The sequence below is a fragment of the Monopterus albus genome, unplaced genomic scaffold (assembly GCF_001952655.1).
Source record: "Monopterus albus unplaced genomic scaffold, M_albus_1.0 scaffold112.1, whole genome shotgun sequence".
Taxonomy (NCBI): Eukaryota; Metazoa; Chordata; class Actinopteri; order Synbranchiformes; family Synbranchidae; genus Monopterus; species Monopterus albus.
The window spans coordinates 719,673-737,944 of NW_018127992.1; the positions used below are offsets into that span (position 1 = coordinate 719,673).

Here is an 18,272-nt window from a genome sequence, read left to right on the forward strand (position 1 = left end):
AGGGGAAGAAAAAGATGATGTGAGGAATGATACAGATCAAAAGTGAAAGAGCTGGTGATGATGCTGAAACGTGGACCGGCAAGTGGAGTTTCCAACATGCTACAGTGAAAACACACAGTGTAGTACTGTGACACAAACCAACACGCTAAAGTGTAATTGCCCAGAAATGCAGGAGACATTAGCATGAGTATGTCCAGAAGGGATGACAGTCTAACCTTCCATGTTTTTATCCTACTACTGCAGCATCTTAGCAAGTTTTAAAGACACTGCATCGAATTGCTACTGTACCCCAGCAGTATCCCACAGTGTAAGCTAGTCAGCTGACAGGGTAGCTGACTGAAGCCAGCTAAGAAAAGCCACAGCTCAAACCATGCAACCACTGGCCCACTTTCAGCCCACTATCAAATGAAAAAAGGCTATATAGACTTTAAAATAAGGCACATATCTCAGAGCCCTGCTGCACCATGGTGTCTTGGTGGGTAATCGTCATTTCAGCAGCGCACAACTTTTGTCCCATGTGGAATTATGTTTCAGCAAAAGCTGCTGCTCTTCCGTTCAGCCCGCCAATCACTCCCTGATCCACCATTACTTCCCTTCCCTCGCTGCTCCAGAAGCTTCCTCTGAGTAAATGTAAAAGAGAGTTAATGGCATGCATTGCAGGCCATTATGAGCAGAACAGCCCCTACTTGGCAGAAAGCCCTTCTCTTCCAGTGACGGAGATGGCGAGCTCTGCCTGCGGCACCCAGACTGCACCTCTGTTTTCTGACTCTGGATCCCCAAATAACAAAGCCGGAGCTCCCAGGGACATAACCTGGGACGAAGAGGCCTCCTTGTTTGGCTCTCAGTATTCCAGGGATGCTTTTTAACAAGGCAGAGTGACCCACTTGTAGTACGTTGTGTTGTCTTTGTGTTTGTGAACATGTAACAAAAGCCTGCTACTGTGCTGTGTGTGCTCTAAGGGCTTTTCTTTGAAAATATTTTCTACGTCCTGATTTCTGATTTAGGTCTTTGAAAGGGCCTATGAATATATGGAAGCAACGTTGTATCGTCTCCATAGAAATGCTTGAAACAATTTGATTTTCCAGCAACGTGTCTGCTTTCATTTAGTCAAATTTTGATATTTTTATGTAAAAGAATAGAAACAAAATGCCTTGTAGCATTGCCTATACCTATTGTTACTTGTCCAGTGTGGACCCAGCTCTAGTGTTTGTACTCGGGCAGGCCTAAAGGACAGATGGATTTAAGTGGTTTAAAGTACTCATACTGATGGCCCACTCTCAGGGGGAGGTGAAATGTTAGGAGAGAGAAATAGAATTTTTTTTTTGCTTTGATATAGCAGCCCAATTCATTAACTCAGTGGGAAACATCTTCATTTTTAGCAAGCCTGCAGAGTTAATGGACCATGGCTAGGAAATAATCAGCCTCCTTTCAACGCGCACAACACACAGAGCGCCGGCTAACTACCTCAGCAGCTCATCGTGCGGGGCAGCAGAGATGCGATGCTGAAGGTTGGCTGCTTACCCGTGAGAGCTGCAGGAAACAAGGGGCCCTCCCTGCTGATTTGGTACTAGTTTGCTTGAATTTGACTTCGGTGAGGAAGCGACTGGATAAGCATTCAGGAGCAGGGGCGCCTAGGCCTCGAGAGAGCCACCGTGCATCATGAGTAACCTGATAGCTCAATCGTAGGTGTAAATGAGCAAGACGATCAGTGCTTGTCTCTTTTGATAGCTGTGTTTGTCAGAGAAAAAGAGTGACAGGAAGGCAGGGACGGCTTTTCTTGTCATGCTGTGATCCAGAGCCACAGTTATCATTTTCATCACATCAGCCTGCATGTTAACTGTTTGTGACTGCCATTACATCTCTCTGTTTTGTTTTATTTTCCTGTCTTTCCTTATTTATATAGCTATTTACACTTCATTAAACAGAACTACTCAGTTGTTTGGGCTCACTAATGACAAAAAGTTATTTGATTCTTCTGTCGAGTGGCAGCTGCTCCCTGAGGCATTGGCTATACATTGACTGGCAATCATTAGTTGATGCTTTACAAAGGTAATTTATGACACGAAAATGGATTCCGATAGGTATTTAGCAGAAATAAGATTTTCAGCAGCACAGGAATGGCACTCTTGAAGCAATATCAAAATATTTTGCTGAGAGGCATTCATAGTGAAACAAGTGATTTATTTGTTGCTCTAAAACTCAAATCTGTAGGGCTACAAAGGGCTCTCATTCCTATGTTCCTGTCTCCTCGTTCTTTTCTGTCCTCCTCTCTGCTGCATTGTGTCCTCAGTCATGTGTCTGTTCTGCATAACACGTTTCTGGAGCTGTTGTCAACCTGTATTTTAGTTACAGTTTAAATGCTGCTCAAGGTTTCTCATGCAGTATAAATATATAAATTGCATAAGTGAAAAAAACTAAGAGTGATTTCTGTTCTATTTTTTTCTTTTACAGGAGAAAAAGAGCATTAAAAGTAAGCCATGGTCCAAACTGTTTTTTTTTTTCTTCTTTTTACTGTGGGCAAAGGCATGCTTGGCTTGGTTTGCACTTACCATTGCTTTTGCTTTTTCCCATACTTTGCATCAGGTCATGAATAAATTACATCTAACATAGCATCACTGTACCACTGGCACTCTTATTAACTCTGGCACTGTGTAATATCCCAGCATTTGGTCAGGGCTGTGGAGGAGACTCTTTTTCCTTCCCTCCTCACAGTTTTGACTCATATTGAGCTAATTCCTCAGCTTTGGTTTTCTGTATTTGGGATAATTACTGCATCTTTAACACTGTACATATTGTCTTACAACAGTAGCCAACAGTACGGCATTATTTAAACCTGTTGTCCTGGTGTAGTACTGTAAGCACATAATTTGCTTTCCACAATAATACAGTAGACACACTTAATCTGAGGCCAGCGCCCAGCTAGGTAAGACCCGTATTAGTGAATTTAAGAAGATTGAAGGCGACTGAGCCAGGCAAAGCTACTTAGATCAGAATGTGATTGCCATCTGTCAATCACAAGATAAGGAAACAGGGTGTTGTCGGTGCTCCTGTCTCACAAACATACTTGACCACACGCATTTCAGACATACACACAGAGCAGGCCTAATTGTGCAACTTCAACTTTTAGACCAGCGCCAGCTGAAAAGCAAAAACAGACCTTTTCCCTGCTCTATCCATTGCCCCCCCCTTCCCCTCTCAGCACAAACACTTTTTGAAGCATGACATTATTTCAGCTCTGATTCACGCCACAGTTTTTCAGTTGGAGGCTGTTGTAGCCAGTGGAGTCTTCATTGTTGTTTTCTGTTACTGTCATGTGGTATGGGATCTGCATGAAAACAATTTTTAGAAAAGTCAGAGCTTTCACTGGCATTAGCTGTGACAACAGGTGCCTGATAATCATTGTGACCAGTTTTTGTTGTTTTCTACCTTTTCCATTAACGTTTAGATGCGGTGATGACTTCATTAGGGAGGAAATACAGATTCACACATCTAAGAAAGGAGTTCATAACAACCAAATCATGTGACACATAGCACAATAAACACTCGGTGTTAGGAAATTTAATTAGCCAAGAATGTTAGTTTATCCTTAAATATCCCACTTTAGTGAAACAAACAGCATCATTTACTTTTGGTTTTCTCTTTCTGCCTCCTTTAGACTCCCGGCCCTTGCCTGACGTAGCCATGACTGGCAAGTGCACCCGGGAATGTGACGAGTACGGCCACTCGGACTCCTGCTGGATGCCTGTGCGTACGTCGCCCGAGCGACGGCCATCCAAGTCAACCACCACCCCCCAACAACCAAAGCTTTCCACCTTCATGAGCGGCAACGGCAGTGGCAGGCCAACGGAGACCCCACCGCCGCTCACATGATGGGCGACCGCAATCGGAACCTGCTCAACAAGAAGATGGCCTCCTCCTCCTCCTCCTCATATGAGGCATTTGGCTCACCTTCCTACGGCTCGCCAGGAGGTGGGGAGGAGGTGCTGGGCCACCCCACCGAGGAAATCCCTCTGGCACCTACTGGGGAGTACAAGCCCACGTCCTGTGGTACTCTGACACGACGAGAGGTGTACCTGTGAGCTGGGAGGGTTAGACGCACCTGCTGTGCCACAACATATGGCACTAAAACACAACACTAAGCATCGCTGCTTACCCACCACCGTTACAGCTCTAGAAGCTTCTAGCTACTCTTGTTCTGCACAAGGTAGGACTAAACTTTCTCCAAAGACTTTAACGACAGCTTCTTAATGAAAAATCTACGTGGATATATAAATATAGTACCATTTTAAAGTGCTAATTCTGGACATGTTCTGCAAGACTGGAGGAGGAGGAAAGCTGTTGAGAGCACTCATTGGACCTGGGATGAGGCTGTACCAATGGCGACTTGGGCTCATGGGACACAATCTGCTGCCTGACAGTCAATCTGTAAAATAATCAACTCATTTTGCATATACAATACATGCATGCATTATCCCCCTGCTCCCTGTGAAGGCCCCATTACCTGAAGATGACACTGTAGAAGAGACGATTTCTTCTTCCGTTTTTTCTAGAGAAGCTGTACATATGGACATTTCGACTTCAAATTGTATCTGGTTATGTCTTTTTTTTTATTTCAGAACACTGGAACACTTTGGCCATTATGTTCTGTGGCTACAACAATATGCTGGACATAATGGTCTCTATCATACTGAGCTGTCCACGGGTTGTGATAAAAGTTGGTCAAAAGCAGACCGAAACTTGACCTTATTCAAATCTTAGAAGGACGGGAAAGACAAAGCTTTACAAACTCAGCCCAGAAAATGTTTATTTCAGGCCTCTCTTAAAATGGACAGAAATGGGAACCAGTGGAATTTGCTGCAACAACCCTTCGTTCAGACTACGACCCTGCTGGTGTACTGTGATGAACATATGATGACTGGTTCTAACTTCCCAGTGCATACACTCTTCACAAGTGAAAAGTCACTCATTGTACATAACAATGGACCACAGCAATGATGCTAACTGCTCTCGTTCCCCTTTGTCTCAGTCTCCCATTCTTTGTCTTCTGATTGGCGGGATTAACACCAAAACCCTAAGAGATGCAAGATCTTAGAGCCATGACTTATTACCTAGCACTGGCCGGAAAAGCATGTGTGTACATGGCTGCGCATATCTGGATCACCTCAGCGGGTTTATATCCTGTTTTTCTCATACACACACGTGGACACACACTTAACACAGAAATAGAAAAGCAGGTTCATTTCACTGAGGCCAGTGGCACTGACTCAAAATCCTGACTAAGCACAGTTTGCAGCATGCTGTCTTTGAAATTATGAAGGTGCAATTGAAATTGTATGTGAGTGTGGGCCAGATATGCAGTATATAATGTGTGTATAGACCATATTTAGTGTTTACTGTAGATGTACACCAGTAATAGGCTTAGGAGGGCATAAACACGGTCCTAAAATAGCTGCAGTGCCAGCTTTTTACTGTTATTCCTTTGTGTGTGCGTGTGTGTGTGTGTGTGTGTGATAGACTGAGCAATAAATATCATAATGTACACGTGACCAACAAGCATCAACTTCTTTTTCACTTCTTCTCAAGCCTTCAAGGTGACATTAACCCCCACATGGCTGTCGAAGAGTCCTCTTAGCGCTAGTAGATGTTGCTTTCCATAGTACAAGGTGATGGCGTCTTTGAGCACGAATGTAAGAATCAGCTCAGTGGAAAACAATCAAAAAGCAACACCTGAACGAGCAGATACTAGGACTTTTTTTTTGATTACACGTGGAGAAAGATGGTGTCAAAGTGAAACCAAAGCTTCACAAGCAGGATGAAGCATTCCCCACCCTCCCATTATATATACAGATAGCTTTCTGGGAGAACGTTGCTTTAAGTACACATTACATGAAGAATTTTTTTAATGAAGGAATGAATGATAAGAATGTGATGTCTCAACAAAACATCGCCTACATCCTAAACGGCGACGCTTAATGACCACTTACACACATGTAACAGTGTTGAGATGTCGTGCCTCCCTGTCTACAGTGATTTTTCTCAGCTACAGAGGTGCAGAATCTCATGACTGTAATAAAGCAAAAGAATCAGATGCAATGGAGCTTTTTGTATGTTAACAAAACCCCTTTGGTTTGACCGGAGCTGCTTTTTCTGCATTCCGGCGATCTATAATCTGTAAGTACTACTCGTTGTTGGAAGGAAAGTGCTCCTATACTTATCAACTGTATACATAAATATTTACTTTTTACTGCACGTTTAATGGGAACTTACTTCACTTGATGAGAAGTAAAAAGAAAAAAAAAGTAAAACAAAATGTACAAAAAATGTTATCCCTGTAAACATGGAAATCCACCTTGTTGCTTGCTTTTGTTATACCTAAAGAAACATTAGCCATGTAGTACATCTCTGCACATCGTAAGACCATGCACACGCCGATCTTTTTTTAAATTCATATTTAATCTAATTTCATGGTCTTGTTTTACCACACAAACCCAAATTTTACATTTCATTTACATCAACTTTATACCATCAAATTTGCAAATTTTTATCTCATGTTGTAGTTTGTTTTAATCCCATACACTGAATTGTTACACAGTAACAGACAAAACCATGAAATGATCACAACAGTGTACTATAATGTGTGGTTTTTTTTTTTTGTTCTTTACCTGGTACCACTTTGTAAATTTAGAATGCTTCTGATAAAAGAAGAAAAATCCAAAAAAAAAAAAAAAAAAAAAAATACTAGAGTGAATGCAAATATGCAGTTGTGCCTTTTTATACCATTTGGTATGATTCCATGTTGGTTTGGAATGATGCATAAACAACGACATGGTTACAAAAGTAGTTGGGGTGGCATTTAAGAACAGACTGAAGTATATTTGCATATCTTAGATGAAATCCCATGATGTCAAAGGCTTCTTGGAGGATGGCCGGTCAAATATCAGTGAACCTTTCGTCTAAGACTCACATGGCTGTTGTTTACTGGGTTCAATTATCTTGTTGAAATATCCATTCCTAGCATAGTGCATTATTAAATGAGTACAGATACATTCAAAAGTTGCTTGTTGATGGTAATAATAATGATAATGGATTTTTTTTTGTTGTGTTCCACTCATGTACACGTACGACATCAGAGGTCGAGTAACCTTCATTGTGCATGAAACAAGCTCTAGGACTGAATACCGAAGCAGTGAAAGACAGATGAAGGAAGACAACAAAATGAAAGTGCTTGGAGACATTTGACTGCTCAGAGTTGAGGGAGCCTAGAGATAAAAATGCTAATTGTGACGGTTTACTATGAGGAGTGGAAGCGGGAGGGGGAAAGAAAGCAGTAAGGGAGAGCAGCCGACAGGACACACACCTCAGGATGTGCCAAGCAACACGCAGATTTACAATAGACGCATATCAGTGCATGATGAAACCCAGTCTTACAAACAGGCGTGGCGCGATGTTGGCTGCGATACTGGAAAGTGATGCTTTGAATCTGTAGATCTGATGACTTGAAAACAAAGACTCTGTAGTGCAAATCTCAGACGAAAAGTCAAGCATTCCACACACACACAGGCAACTACACTAAATACGATGTCCACTACTTCATAGCTGAGCACTATTAGGCTCAGTACGTTTTCGTCTGATATGCACTGGGGTATACTGTATGCTCCAGAAATCTCGATGTTAGTAGGTGATACTGTTGTAACTTTTTAGAACACAAAGTACAAAACACCTGCCATCAAAATGTTTGTATCCTGTTACTGCCCGAGGTGTGTGTTTAGTCCGTGCTCTCCTCTATTCGTACAGCGTTCACAGTGTGTAATGAGATTTGTAATATTAACCATTACTATTTGTCCTGCGACTTGGATGTTGATATAGAAATTGAGGAACAAATTTATCATCGTTTAATATGAGTCACTATGCACGCAGCTTAGCTGAACATGGCAAAGTGTATTGAACGCAAGTCCACTTCTATTTATGAGATATTTTACATAATTTAATTTGCTTTTGTACAGATTTGTGTAAATAAATTGCTTGTCATTTTTGTCTCTGCAGAAATTAAAATATAACATGTTAAAACAAATCTTGTCCTTCGAGGATATTTGATTTCATTGTGCTTCTTTGTAAAAATGGGTCATTTAAGAACCTTTAACTCTTTAAAGAGCATCACCATAATGCAATAATGTTCTTATTAAAGCAGTAAAAATCTCTAATTATTAAATGTTTTAAAGTTAGTGCTGGGAATTCCCACTCATTTTACTGAACTCCATCATTAAGTGGCCAGTTGCTATCACATAATAAGAGTGTATTTTATATGGCTGTACTCATGTGAATACTTAATTATTCTTTAATTGCAGTTATAAAATGAAATATCCAACATTAGATATAATGTTTGTATAAGGTACTAATTAAATTTTAGGATATGAATCTTTGTTATCTCTATAATTAATATTTATGGCTGTGTTAATTATTTTATTTTTTTCCCCAATTGAGGCAGTAAAACTAACTAAAAACACATCAGACAAATTAATTCCTTATAAAGTAGTTTTGGCTAACGTGTTGGCAAACTGTGGAGCAACATTAGCCATCATCTTGAGTCCTGTTTCTTCCCACCCGATGAATACAAGTCCACTACTCAGTGTCTTTTTAGCTCTGCTTTGGTCACCACCAACTCTTAATATAACATATATAGTAGTTCACAGGTTAGTCACTGACTTTGGTGTTTTTCACGAACAGGTATTGTACAGTTGGTTTATTTGGGCTTTTTCTTTTTGATCAGAGTGGACCTCTGAGTAATAGACTAAAACAAAAATAGCTAAAAGAGACATAAAATCTGTGACTGAGGTACAGAATTAGGTGATAACTTCCTGTGGGTTCATCACTATGAGCGATACTTTTACATGACACTTTGAGCACCGATAATGTAAAATGCAAATGCAATGCAAAAAGGTCAAATAGTTTTAAAGCTGGAATGAAATTTTCAGTAATGCAAAACGGGAATCATATTCTCCGAGAGGGCTTTTGTCAACTCAGTAGGAGTTAGTAGGCTTTTACACATTATTTATTAGGCTGCATCAATAGCAAGAAAATATACGTGAAAAATACATTTTAGCATGAAAGTATCTTGTAAAAACAAGAAAAGTATCTCATTATAATGAGAAACATTTCCTGTAACAAGATACGGAGTTTTAATGGTGGCAGCAATATGCTGCCAGAGTGGCAATTATTTTGTTGTGTATGTTTTTCTTCAAAAGATGTCACTTCTAAAAAATACTAGGTTTGAATCCTGTGGATATGCAAATAGTCTCAATCATTTTCATGTCCTCTCTGAAGTATTTTGAATTGCTTGGCATGGAATAATCAGTGGGTTGTATTAATTTTTCTGTTGAGAGACTGGGATAATTAAGACAAATTAGAATGAATTAGAATATAATTAATGTTTAGGCAATGCATATCAATGAACAATTTTTAAGAATAAAACAGACTGAGTACTATGAATATCATAAATAAGAATAAGTTGATCAAAAATTATTAGCTGCTTTCATCTCACTGGATAACTGGAGTCATCAGCAACAAGCAACAATGCAGCTTTGCATAAATGATTGATTCTTAAATCTTAGATGAAACCAGTTTTAGGCTGTTTACTGAAAAAAATTCATCTTTTTGTACGTGAATTGGGAAACAAGTCAGATTATGGTCACATTGTGGTCACAGTAGTCTGGGTGTAAGTGTTTATCTGACCAGATTTCGACTGTAGTTGTCACATAACAAGTTCACAAGCACCTGATACTTTTCCGCTGGCAGCAACAAACACTGGCAGCTATCACCGGCAATCCTATCTATCTGACATTGCCCTGTTATCACCTGTCTGAATGCACAGCTGCAAACAGGCTCCTGCACATGAAAGGTCTGGCCCCGCTCTGACCTCCCACACAAGATGCACGGCGAGAATACGAGCCCTAACAGAGGCGTAGGTGAAGCCTCGGTAATAACTGGGCATTCACCTGAATCAAAGGCCCGATCTGCAGTGGCGTCAAGTTCAAATGGGATTAGCCTCAGCATGCTATAGGGTAGAAGAAAACACATATAAGAGAATATCCAAGGTACTATCCCCCAGTCTCAAAGGCTGATTAATTAAATCATTGATCACTCCTCCAACATCAAACATGAGGTATTCCTTTTTAATATAAATTCCATTCCCATTTATGCTCACTGGTGCGAAACAATGACTCAATCACATCAGCAAGAGGAGCTCGACCATAAACCTTAGAGGAAGCTATTTGATATCCACAATTTATGACTTTTTTTATTGTCTTTAAATTTTATTTTTCCAGCGTAGCCATGGGAAATGGCACCCGAGGAACAGCGGTTAGGGCTCTTTTACATTGATCTCTATTTCATATTTATTTCAAGAATGCGCTGAGGGATTGAGCGTTACCTTTTTTTATGTAGGGTGGAGGGAAAAATAAACAAGTTCATGAGGAAAACTCTTGCAATAACTTTGATTTAATTGCGATCACGTAAATTCTATCAGCTTTGATTTTGCTGGTGATCACACCCCCGAGGATGATGTCATTACAGCTAATTTTATTGCTGTTAAAGTGGAAATGGACACACACAGTCAGTGCTTCACTGTGTGATCGCTGAGGAAGTCAGTGTTTCTGATGGAAATCCATTTACTGTATGTGAGTGAATTTCTTTAATACAGTGGGCTTATTTTTATTAGCTGAACAATTTTTATAGCTTAATTCAAATATCCTGATCAATATATTTTTTTTTATGTTTGAGCTATATGAAACCTGTATGAATGATCTAAGCAGATTTTAATTTCCATTGTTCCAGTTTTGAAAAATGATCAGTTTTTACCCAACTAGGACACAAAAAAGACAGGACTGGCATGGATGTAGCATGAATGTTATGTTGACACTGGTCCCTAGTTGCTACCCATAAGAATGCCCACGATCCCAGCTGTCATGTGATAGATTACCCACAATGACCTACAGCTACGACAGAGCCATTCACGTGACCTCCCCTCAAATATGAGGTGTGAATGCTGCTTGTCGTGAGGCCAAAACAACTGCAGCAGAACGGAGAAATGTACTCACAGCTATTAATCATGCATCGGTTGTGACTTGAATGCACACAAATTTATATGTGCTAGATTTATGTGGCAGAAGCAATTTGACCAAAATCCATACAAGTCTTAGTAGTCGAAGCCGGGCCGTGATTAATGAGAACTACTTACGTAAGAGAAAGTGAGCGGGTGAAAAGAAAAGTGGAGACAGAGCTGGAGGAAGCAGAGTAATGACAAATAGATGGTGGTTCACTGTGGGGGGAGAAGGATTGAGAGAAAAGTGACTAATTTATTGACTTTCTACTCTACCTTCAAAATTTGCTTATGTCTTACGGAAATTGCAGGCATAAAAACTCACAAGAAAGCCCAAATTCCCCAGTCTACCCTGGAAGGCCAGCACCTTGTAAAAATACCTAATCTGCCCAGGTGTTTCCAAACACCAAGACGAGTGTCAAAGGAAAAACATGTAATACCTTCCTATTCCACAACTTAAAAATTCTCACTTAAGGCAGAGACGATGAGGATGATCATATCTGACATGCAAGTCATGGGGCGATATCATCCGCAACTAGCCTGGGAGCTAATGTTTCACTGCTTGCACTTTGGCAACAGGAAGTGGGAGGTACATCTCATCCTTGCCTTTTCCTACACGCCTGCAGTGCTGCATTTATGTTTCAAATTCACACCTTACAACTGTGTACACTCTTGTTGGCCAGTAGAAATATTTTACCACAGCAGTCTGATTATATTTAGCCCAACAATGATGCTCCAGACTGGATACTGACCCTGGATGATATTCACATCTGGTCTTTTTCTATTACATAGTCTAATACTATACATAGTCTAATTTTGCACACACTGACCACAGCTGGCGGGAAAGAGAGAACGAGAGAGATGAGACGAGGGGGAAAAATGTGAGAGAGGCGTGTGGAGCTCGCCACCTCATGCTGTTAACATTTGCTGGGCACCAGCCATGTAAATGTAGCGGATTTCTTTCTCTAAGAGAATGATCTTAGTGATCTCATTATTTCCCATGTGGATAAATGTATAATGTATGGAGCAGCTGCGCGTGAGGGCCAGAACACACACGTTCAAGTGCGCTCTGCCTGTTTGTCTTAAGAGCCCTCTAGCTGAGGATTTAACCCTTTCTCAAGCTGTTTCTCTTTTTTGTATGTCTGTAGCTCTCTGTTTCTCTCTCACACAGACACGCCACCTCACAAACACAGAGGTTGATCCAGCAGTGATTGTACTGACCTTACAGCATAGGTGTGTGTCAGTGTGTGTGTGTCCCTGAAACACCCTGTGGTTCCAGGTACAGCACAGCTATATTCCATTTTTGACACTTTGACAGACAACTGAGTCTTTTCCATCCTATTCTTCCCTACTAGCTCTGCCACTCTGCTGCACTTTATATTACTGTTTTTTAATTATTACTTAGTTCTACGTCAAAAATCAAAAATACACCTGTTCTGAAGTTTTCAATTACATGAAACAATTTTCCGCAGTAAATTTAGTTTGCCCAGTTTTCACAGAATTGTAAAATGTGATTGAAAGGAGATAGTTTCCTCAGCTATAATCAACGTGTTGCTTTTGGCTTTGTGTTACTGGAAGATGTCTAGCTACAAAAACCTTGTGGTGAGAATGTTTTGTATTAACTTTAAATCACTTATAACATTATAAAGGCTCAGAATAATAATAACAGAATAATAAAAAAGAACATTTAGTTTCACTCCTGGTTTAATTATTTTACATCTGTCTGGTTTTCTTCAGCCAATCTGCAAAAACAGTGATTCAGATAGTTCACAAGTTATGAGACACCTGTCATGTTACATTTCTGCAGCAACCCAAATATATTTGATATGAAATACAGATCAATTTAATCAATGAAAACTACTGTGTAAATATTTGTTGGGCACCTATTTTTCATGACAAAAACAGGAGTGAAAATAAATGAAAAGTGTTTAGGAAGCCAAATTATTTGGTCGAAACATTACTTTTATTTTCTCTCCGTGCATTTCCATCCATCAACAATGACTTTCCTTCCCCCCCACTCCCATTCACATCATTAAATTCATGCAACTGACACAAACATGTGTATGCATGAAGACGAATGCATTCATTCCAAAACACTCAACTATTGATCTCTCAGTGATATCTGAATCAGCCACTGGCCCAACATCCTGCTGTTTATTTACATATCCCATTTCCATACCAAAGTAACTCTGTCTATGACACTTGCTCATGAATATTTCATCAGATGTATATTTACATAAGGTACAGAGCTAACCCTCAACCTGAAATCTCCACAGACCTGGGAGCGACTTCAGGATGAGACTTTTGTTTTGTTGATGACACCTGCATCAAGCTTTCTGTCTGCTCATCCCCTGCACTAATTAATTAGCTAATTCCAGCCTATGCTGAGCTCAATGCGTCCAGCTAGCCGTGCAGCTAATGCAATTCGCCAAATGAGGGTCAGAAGAAGAAAGACTAATTCTTAAGGAAGACATTCATCTTGCTTGCTAGTTATTTTGCTTAGTGCCTCTCTGCTATAGAGTCAAGATGAGGAAACATAATACCATTGTGTTATATATAAAATATGTGTTTAAACATTCATTATTCTAAGAAGGATGTCATTTTGTCCTTCATGTTTGATAGTAGGTAAGGTTCCTTGTTCACACATATGCACATTTCTGCATAATCATCCCACATAACCAACTCTAGCAAGTCACTGTTTTTGGGGAAAAGTGCAATCAGTCAAGCATGTACACATTTATTTACTCCTTTTTACAAACGCGATGGTTCCATGAACAGAATGTTTGCAGACATTTTTAGGTTTGTGGTTCTGTGTAGGAGGAAAAGCATGAGAGCAATATTGCATTTGCATGTGCCAGAGGTAGAAGTGTTACTCAGATTCAATAGCAATACCACTGTGTAATACTCTATTACAAGTAAAGGTCCTGCATTCAACATTTATTTTTGTAAAAGTACAAAAGTATTAGTATCAAAATGTACATAGTCATTATGCAGAATGGCACATCGTTGATACATTTACTGAGGCATTATTGTGTAAGTCACATTTAATGTTGCAGCTGGTAAAGGTGGAGTAAATTATAAATACATTTACATGCTTAGCTCTATGCTTAGAATTTGAAGTACTGATGGGTAGCTTGTGAATTTCCCACCAGGGATCAATAAAATTTTAGTATACTGTATTTTCTTCTGTTAATTAGATGCTGAAAAGTAACTAGCATCATCAAATAAATGTAGTAGAAAAAAAAAATATTTGCCTCTAAAATATAATGAAGTTGAAGTATAAAGTACCAGAAAATGAAACTACTCAATTACAAATACCTCAAAATTGTACTTAGAGAAATTACAGTACTTGAGTAAATGTGCTAGTTGCTTTCCACCACTGGCACATGTTACATCTAAGGATGCTATTATGTGGCGATCACAGCCCAGCCGGTTGTTTCTGGCAGATGCACTGGAGTTGTGGAACCTTAAAAAGCGATGCTGTACAGGTTATTTTTCTATATGTGAACTTGAACTCACTCTTATGGCAGGACAGTTCATTTAAGGTAGGATGTAAGTGATTTGCTTTTAAATAAAAATCCTCCTCTTCCTTTCAAATCTGACTTTCCATCCACTCTTTTTCTTCCTCTCTTTCCCACACACACACACTTACTCTACACAGTCCAAGTGTGAACTACGTGGTCCCTATGGCCACCTTGTTTACTTCCTGCCTCCTGCTCTCCTGCTGCACCCTGTGGGATGAGGAGAACAGTGCGGGGGTTGGGAGCTACAGCGTGTATCCCACAGGAGGCAGTGTGCCCGGACCCTTTGCTAAAACTTCTGCTGGCTGCTTTCCTCCCTCAAGGAGAAAGTGTGTGCCTGTGTTGTGTAGGAGCTACAGTTAATTAGCCCATTGCACATAAGCACACACACACACACACACGTGCCCGTGACATGCATACAAATTCATTCTTGCATGTATGGCAATGCAACGCACATACAAATATAGACACGCACACACTAATCCACATGGATTTGATGATACTAAGCAGCAGGGACCCCAGGGAGCAGCTTGTCTTGACAAAACAAAACAGATGTTTATGTGCACAATGTCCCACTAATGTCAGCAGCCGTGCTCCCATCCTTTTCATTAATCACACGGTTCAACCACTAGGGCTTCGGTTTCTGTCATGATTTAACGTTTCTATCTCTGTGCTATGTGTGATAAAAGCACCTGTCTCACCAAATTCAGAATGCATGTGATCAGGTTTCATCATCTATTTCAAATACGCCTTCATATATTTTACTATTCAGTTGCTAATTGCTGCCACTGTGCTCTTGAGCAGGACCTTTAACACCCTCTGCTGCATAAAGTGAGGAGAAGAGTGTTTGAGTTTGAATGACTGTATATGGCAGTAATTGAATCTGAAGCATTGCAGAGCTGGAAAAAGAATGTGTAAATCAGTAAAGCTTCCCTGTAGGAATAACAACTGCCTCAAAGTGCTTTCTAAGTGATTTGGAGGATGGATGGGGAGAGGGTGGGATGCATGATATGGGTGAGTGAGACTGCATTGACTTTAAAATCGGTGGTTGTTAATAAAATCACCCTGCTCCTCCTAATATGTGAAGCAGTGCAGGCGCAGACTGTTTCACTCATGCAGGGTAAAAGCGTAAATCGTGATTCAGCAGAATGCAGTCACAGATTTGCCTGAGAGAAGAATGTGCCCTTCACTTGGTGCTGAACTTGTGCCCCTCTGGTCATCTTCATCATCTGTCAGACCACTGCCTCCTCTGTGTAAGCCCCTACATACATCTCTACCTCAGTGTCCATGTCCATTATTGAGTCTGCTGCAGTGGCATTACTTCTGTAAAAGTAACTTGTTTGTGGAAGTGATAGCAGCCAGCCCGATGTCTCCAACCTGGCACATGAGATTAGTGTCTGCTCTCACTGCTGCCATGCCAATCAGTTCAACAGAGACAGAGGGACTGCAGACCACCCATGAACACACATGCAAACACGGCATAGACACACACCGAGCCATCGCTCCCTTGTGAGGAGCCAGATGATGGCACAGGATTGCAGCACCGGTGACAGTTTTTCTTGCTAGTCAACATGAGGAATACAATGAAGTGTGTTTAGCCGGAGGGTTGAGGGGACAGGCGCAGTGGGAAGAGGGAGCGAAAGTTAGCGAGATGTATTGTGCGCAGTACACACTGCAGATGTCTCCTCTATCCATCTGCTGTGCTGTAAGGGCAGAATTTAGATTCTTTCCCCCCACACTCTTATGCACCATCAGTCAGGTGGTGTGTGTGGAGAAGCACTTTTTTTTGACTGATTCAGAGCATGGGTATGTGGGCCATTAGGGTGTAAGAGCAACCTACACGTGGTGAACATGATGCAATATATGAACAAATCTCACAACTCTCATATTTCATAATCATTCAATGCAGACTGTGTAATTCTGCAAACTGTGGTGAACATCTTGTGTGGCACAATTGTTTATATAATGATAATCTCTGTGTCAAAGAGGCTCTTTTACTTTTATGAACAGGAACTTGGAGGACTTATTTGCCAAGATTCATTTCTGCAGGATACAGCAGTACCATTAAGATATCAATCTACTTATTTTCATCATCTTGAATGTACTGATAATACAATATTCCCTTAAAACACTACTCATGTCTGTATGTACACTGACAGAGCTGAATTGCTGTACTCACTCTTTCTGTCTGTCTTTATACACATAGACTGTGTATAAAGACAGATGAAGTGACAGCTCGATCGTACCCTGGTGGCTGGTTACCGCATTATAGGTCATACATTTGTTTGTTTATAAGAAGTTATCTGATGATGTGTATTTCGGATGATTTGACAGCTCTGACTGGCGACCTGATACCGGTTACTACTTTCAAAATTCTGTTGCAAAATGTTTCACGAAAGCAAGATGGCTTCCCCTGTATTAGCAACATTTTGGCTTCACTTTCACACAGTGGCAGGAAGTGGTGGTGCGACAAAAAAAAAAAAATTAAAAGATCAATTTGAGGAAGCATTTTTGAAGGAGGACAGTCAGAAATAAAAAAACAAAGGTAAGTTGAAAAAAGAGTTTACACTTGGCTGAAGTGGAAAAGTTGACAGCGACAGGAAACAAAGAATTGCAGATTAGCTGCCGTTTCAAGAAAGTCGCAAAAGGCCTGGATGTTTCTCTGTGTTTAGACTGAACTTTCTTCAGTATACTTAGTGATTGGGGCCAAAGTCGAAAGACTGGGGGTTCCATATTTCTCAACGTCAGCAATCTCGCCTGACTTAATGGTTTATTTGTCATCCAACTGACACCTCTGATCACACACAAAGGTCGACACTCTATCATATTACATTATATCTCTCTCCTCCCCCTGTATTGACACAAGTGGTTTGGAGAGAGGTTGGGCTGGTATCTTGTTTGCAATGCATCTCATAATAGAGTGCAGTTAAAATATTAGCATTTTTCACTCAGTGCTGGCCAAGCAGACAGTTAGTCCCCAGCACTATGAACTAATGATAAAATGACACAGAGGGCTGTGATGATGTGCAACAACTATGCAGGGAGGAGGGACTGGAGGGTGAAGAAGTGCATGAGCGTGTGATGTTTGTCCTCCTGGCTTTAGATGCATTTGACTAAAGTCTTCCTGCACACATTAATGCACAGATCGAGGACTATCTGGAAATATACCACAACTATTTGTGTGCATATCTTTCTCTGCATTTCCCTTAGCACCCACCTGTCAACTGTGTTTTGCCTCTTGCCATTTCCCTGGCGCTCTCTCTGTATATAGAAATTTTCATTCCAATCAGTCTCATCCCTCCACATCTCCCTTCTGCATGTCAACTCTCTTCTACCTCGTCTCCTTTCCCTCATGTCTCCTTCCTCCCTCAGCTCCTCCCCATCCCTTGTCCCCTTCGCCTGGCCCAACGCAGTAAAACACGGCAATGATAATGAGCGCTCGTTGATATTCCCAGGGCGCCTGCTCCACGCTCTGCCTCGCTTCCTCTCTGACATATATGTTTTCAATTAGGCTCTCCTCTGACAAGCCCTGTGCCCCTCCACCTTCACCTCTACATCCAAAAAACTGAAGAGTAAAAATGCATTAACTAGAAAATCCCATGAGAATCATTCCAAAATGCTGTAAGAAATAGTGAGATGATGTTGGTGCATTTAAA

General features: G+C 40.7%; 1 protein-coding gene and 1 long non-coding RNA gene across 2 annotated transcripts in view; one reads left to right on the forward strand and one right to left on the reverse strand.

Annotated features, from left to right (window-relative positions):
* Positions 1–8,045, forward strand: part of pcdh7b (protocadherin 7b) — a 104,986-nt gene extending 96,941 nt beyond the window's left edge. Inside the window, 2 exon segments of the mRNA XM_020611381.1 lie at positions 3,656–3,835; positions 3,838–8,045. Of these exon segments, the coding sequence (XP_020467037.1) occupies positions 3,656–3,835; positions 3,838–4,079 (422 nt within the window). The 3' untranslated portion in view covers positions 4,080–8,045.
* The window catches only part of LOC109966513 (uncharacterized), a 321,406-nt gene that overhangs the window by 66,149 nt on the left and 236,985 nt on the right, over positions 1–18,272 (reverse strand). The gene's annotated exons all lie outside the window — the stretch shown is intronic.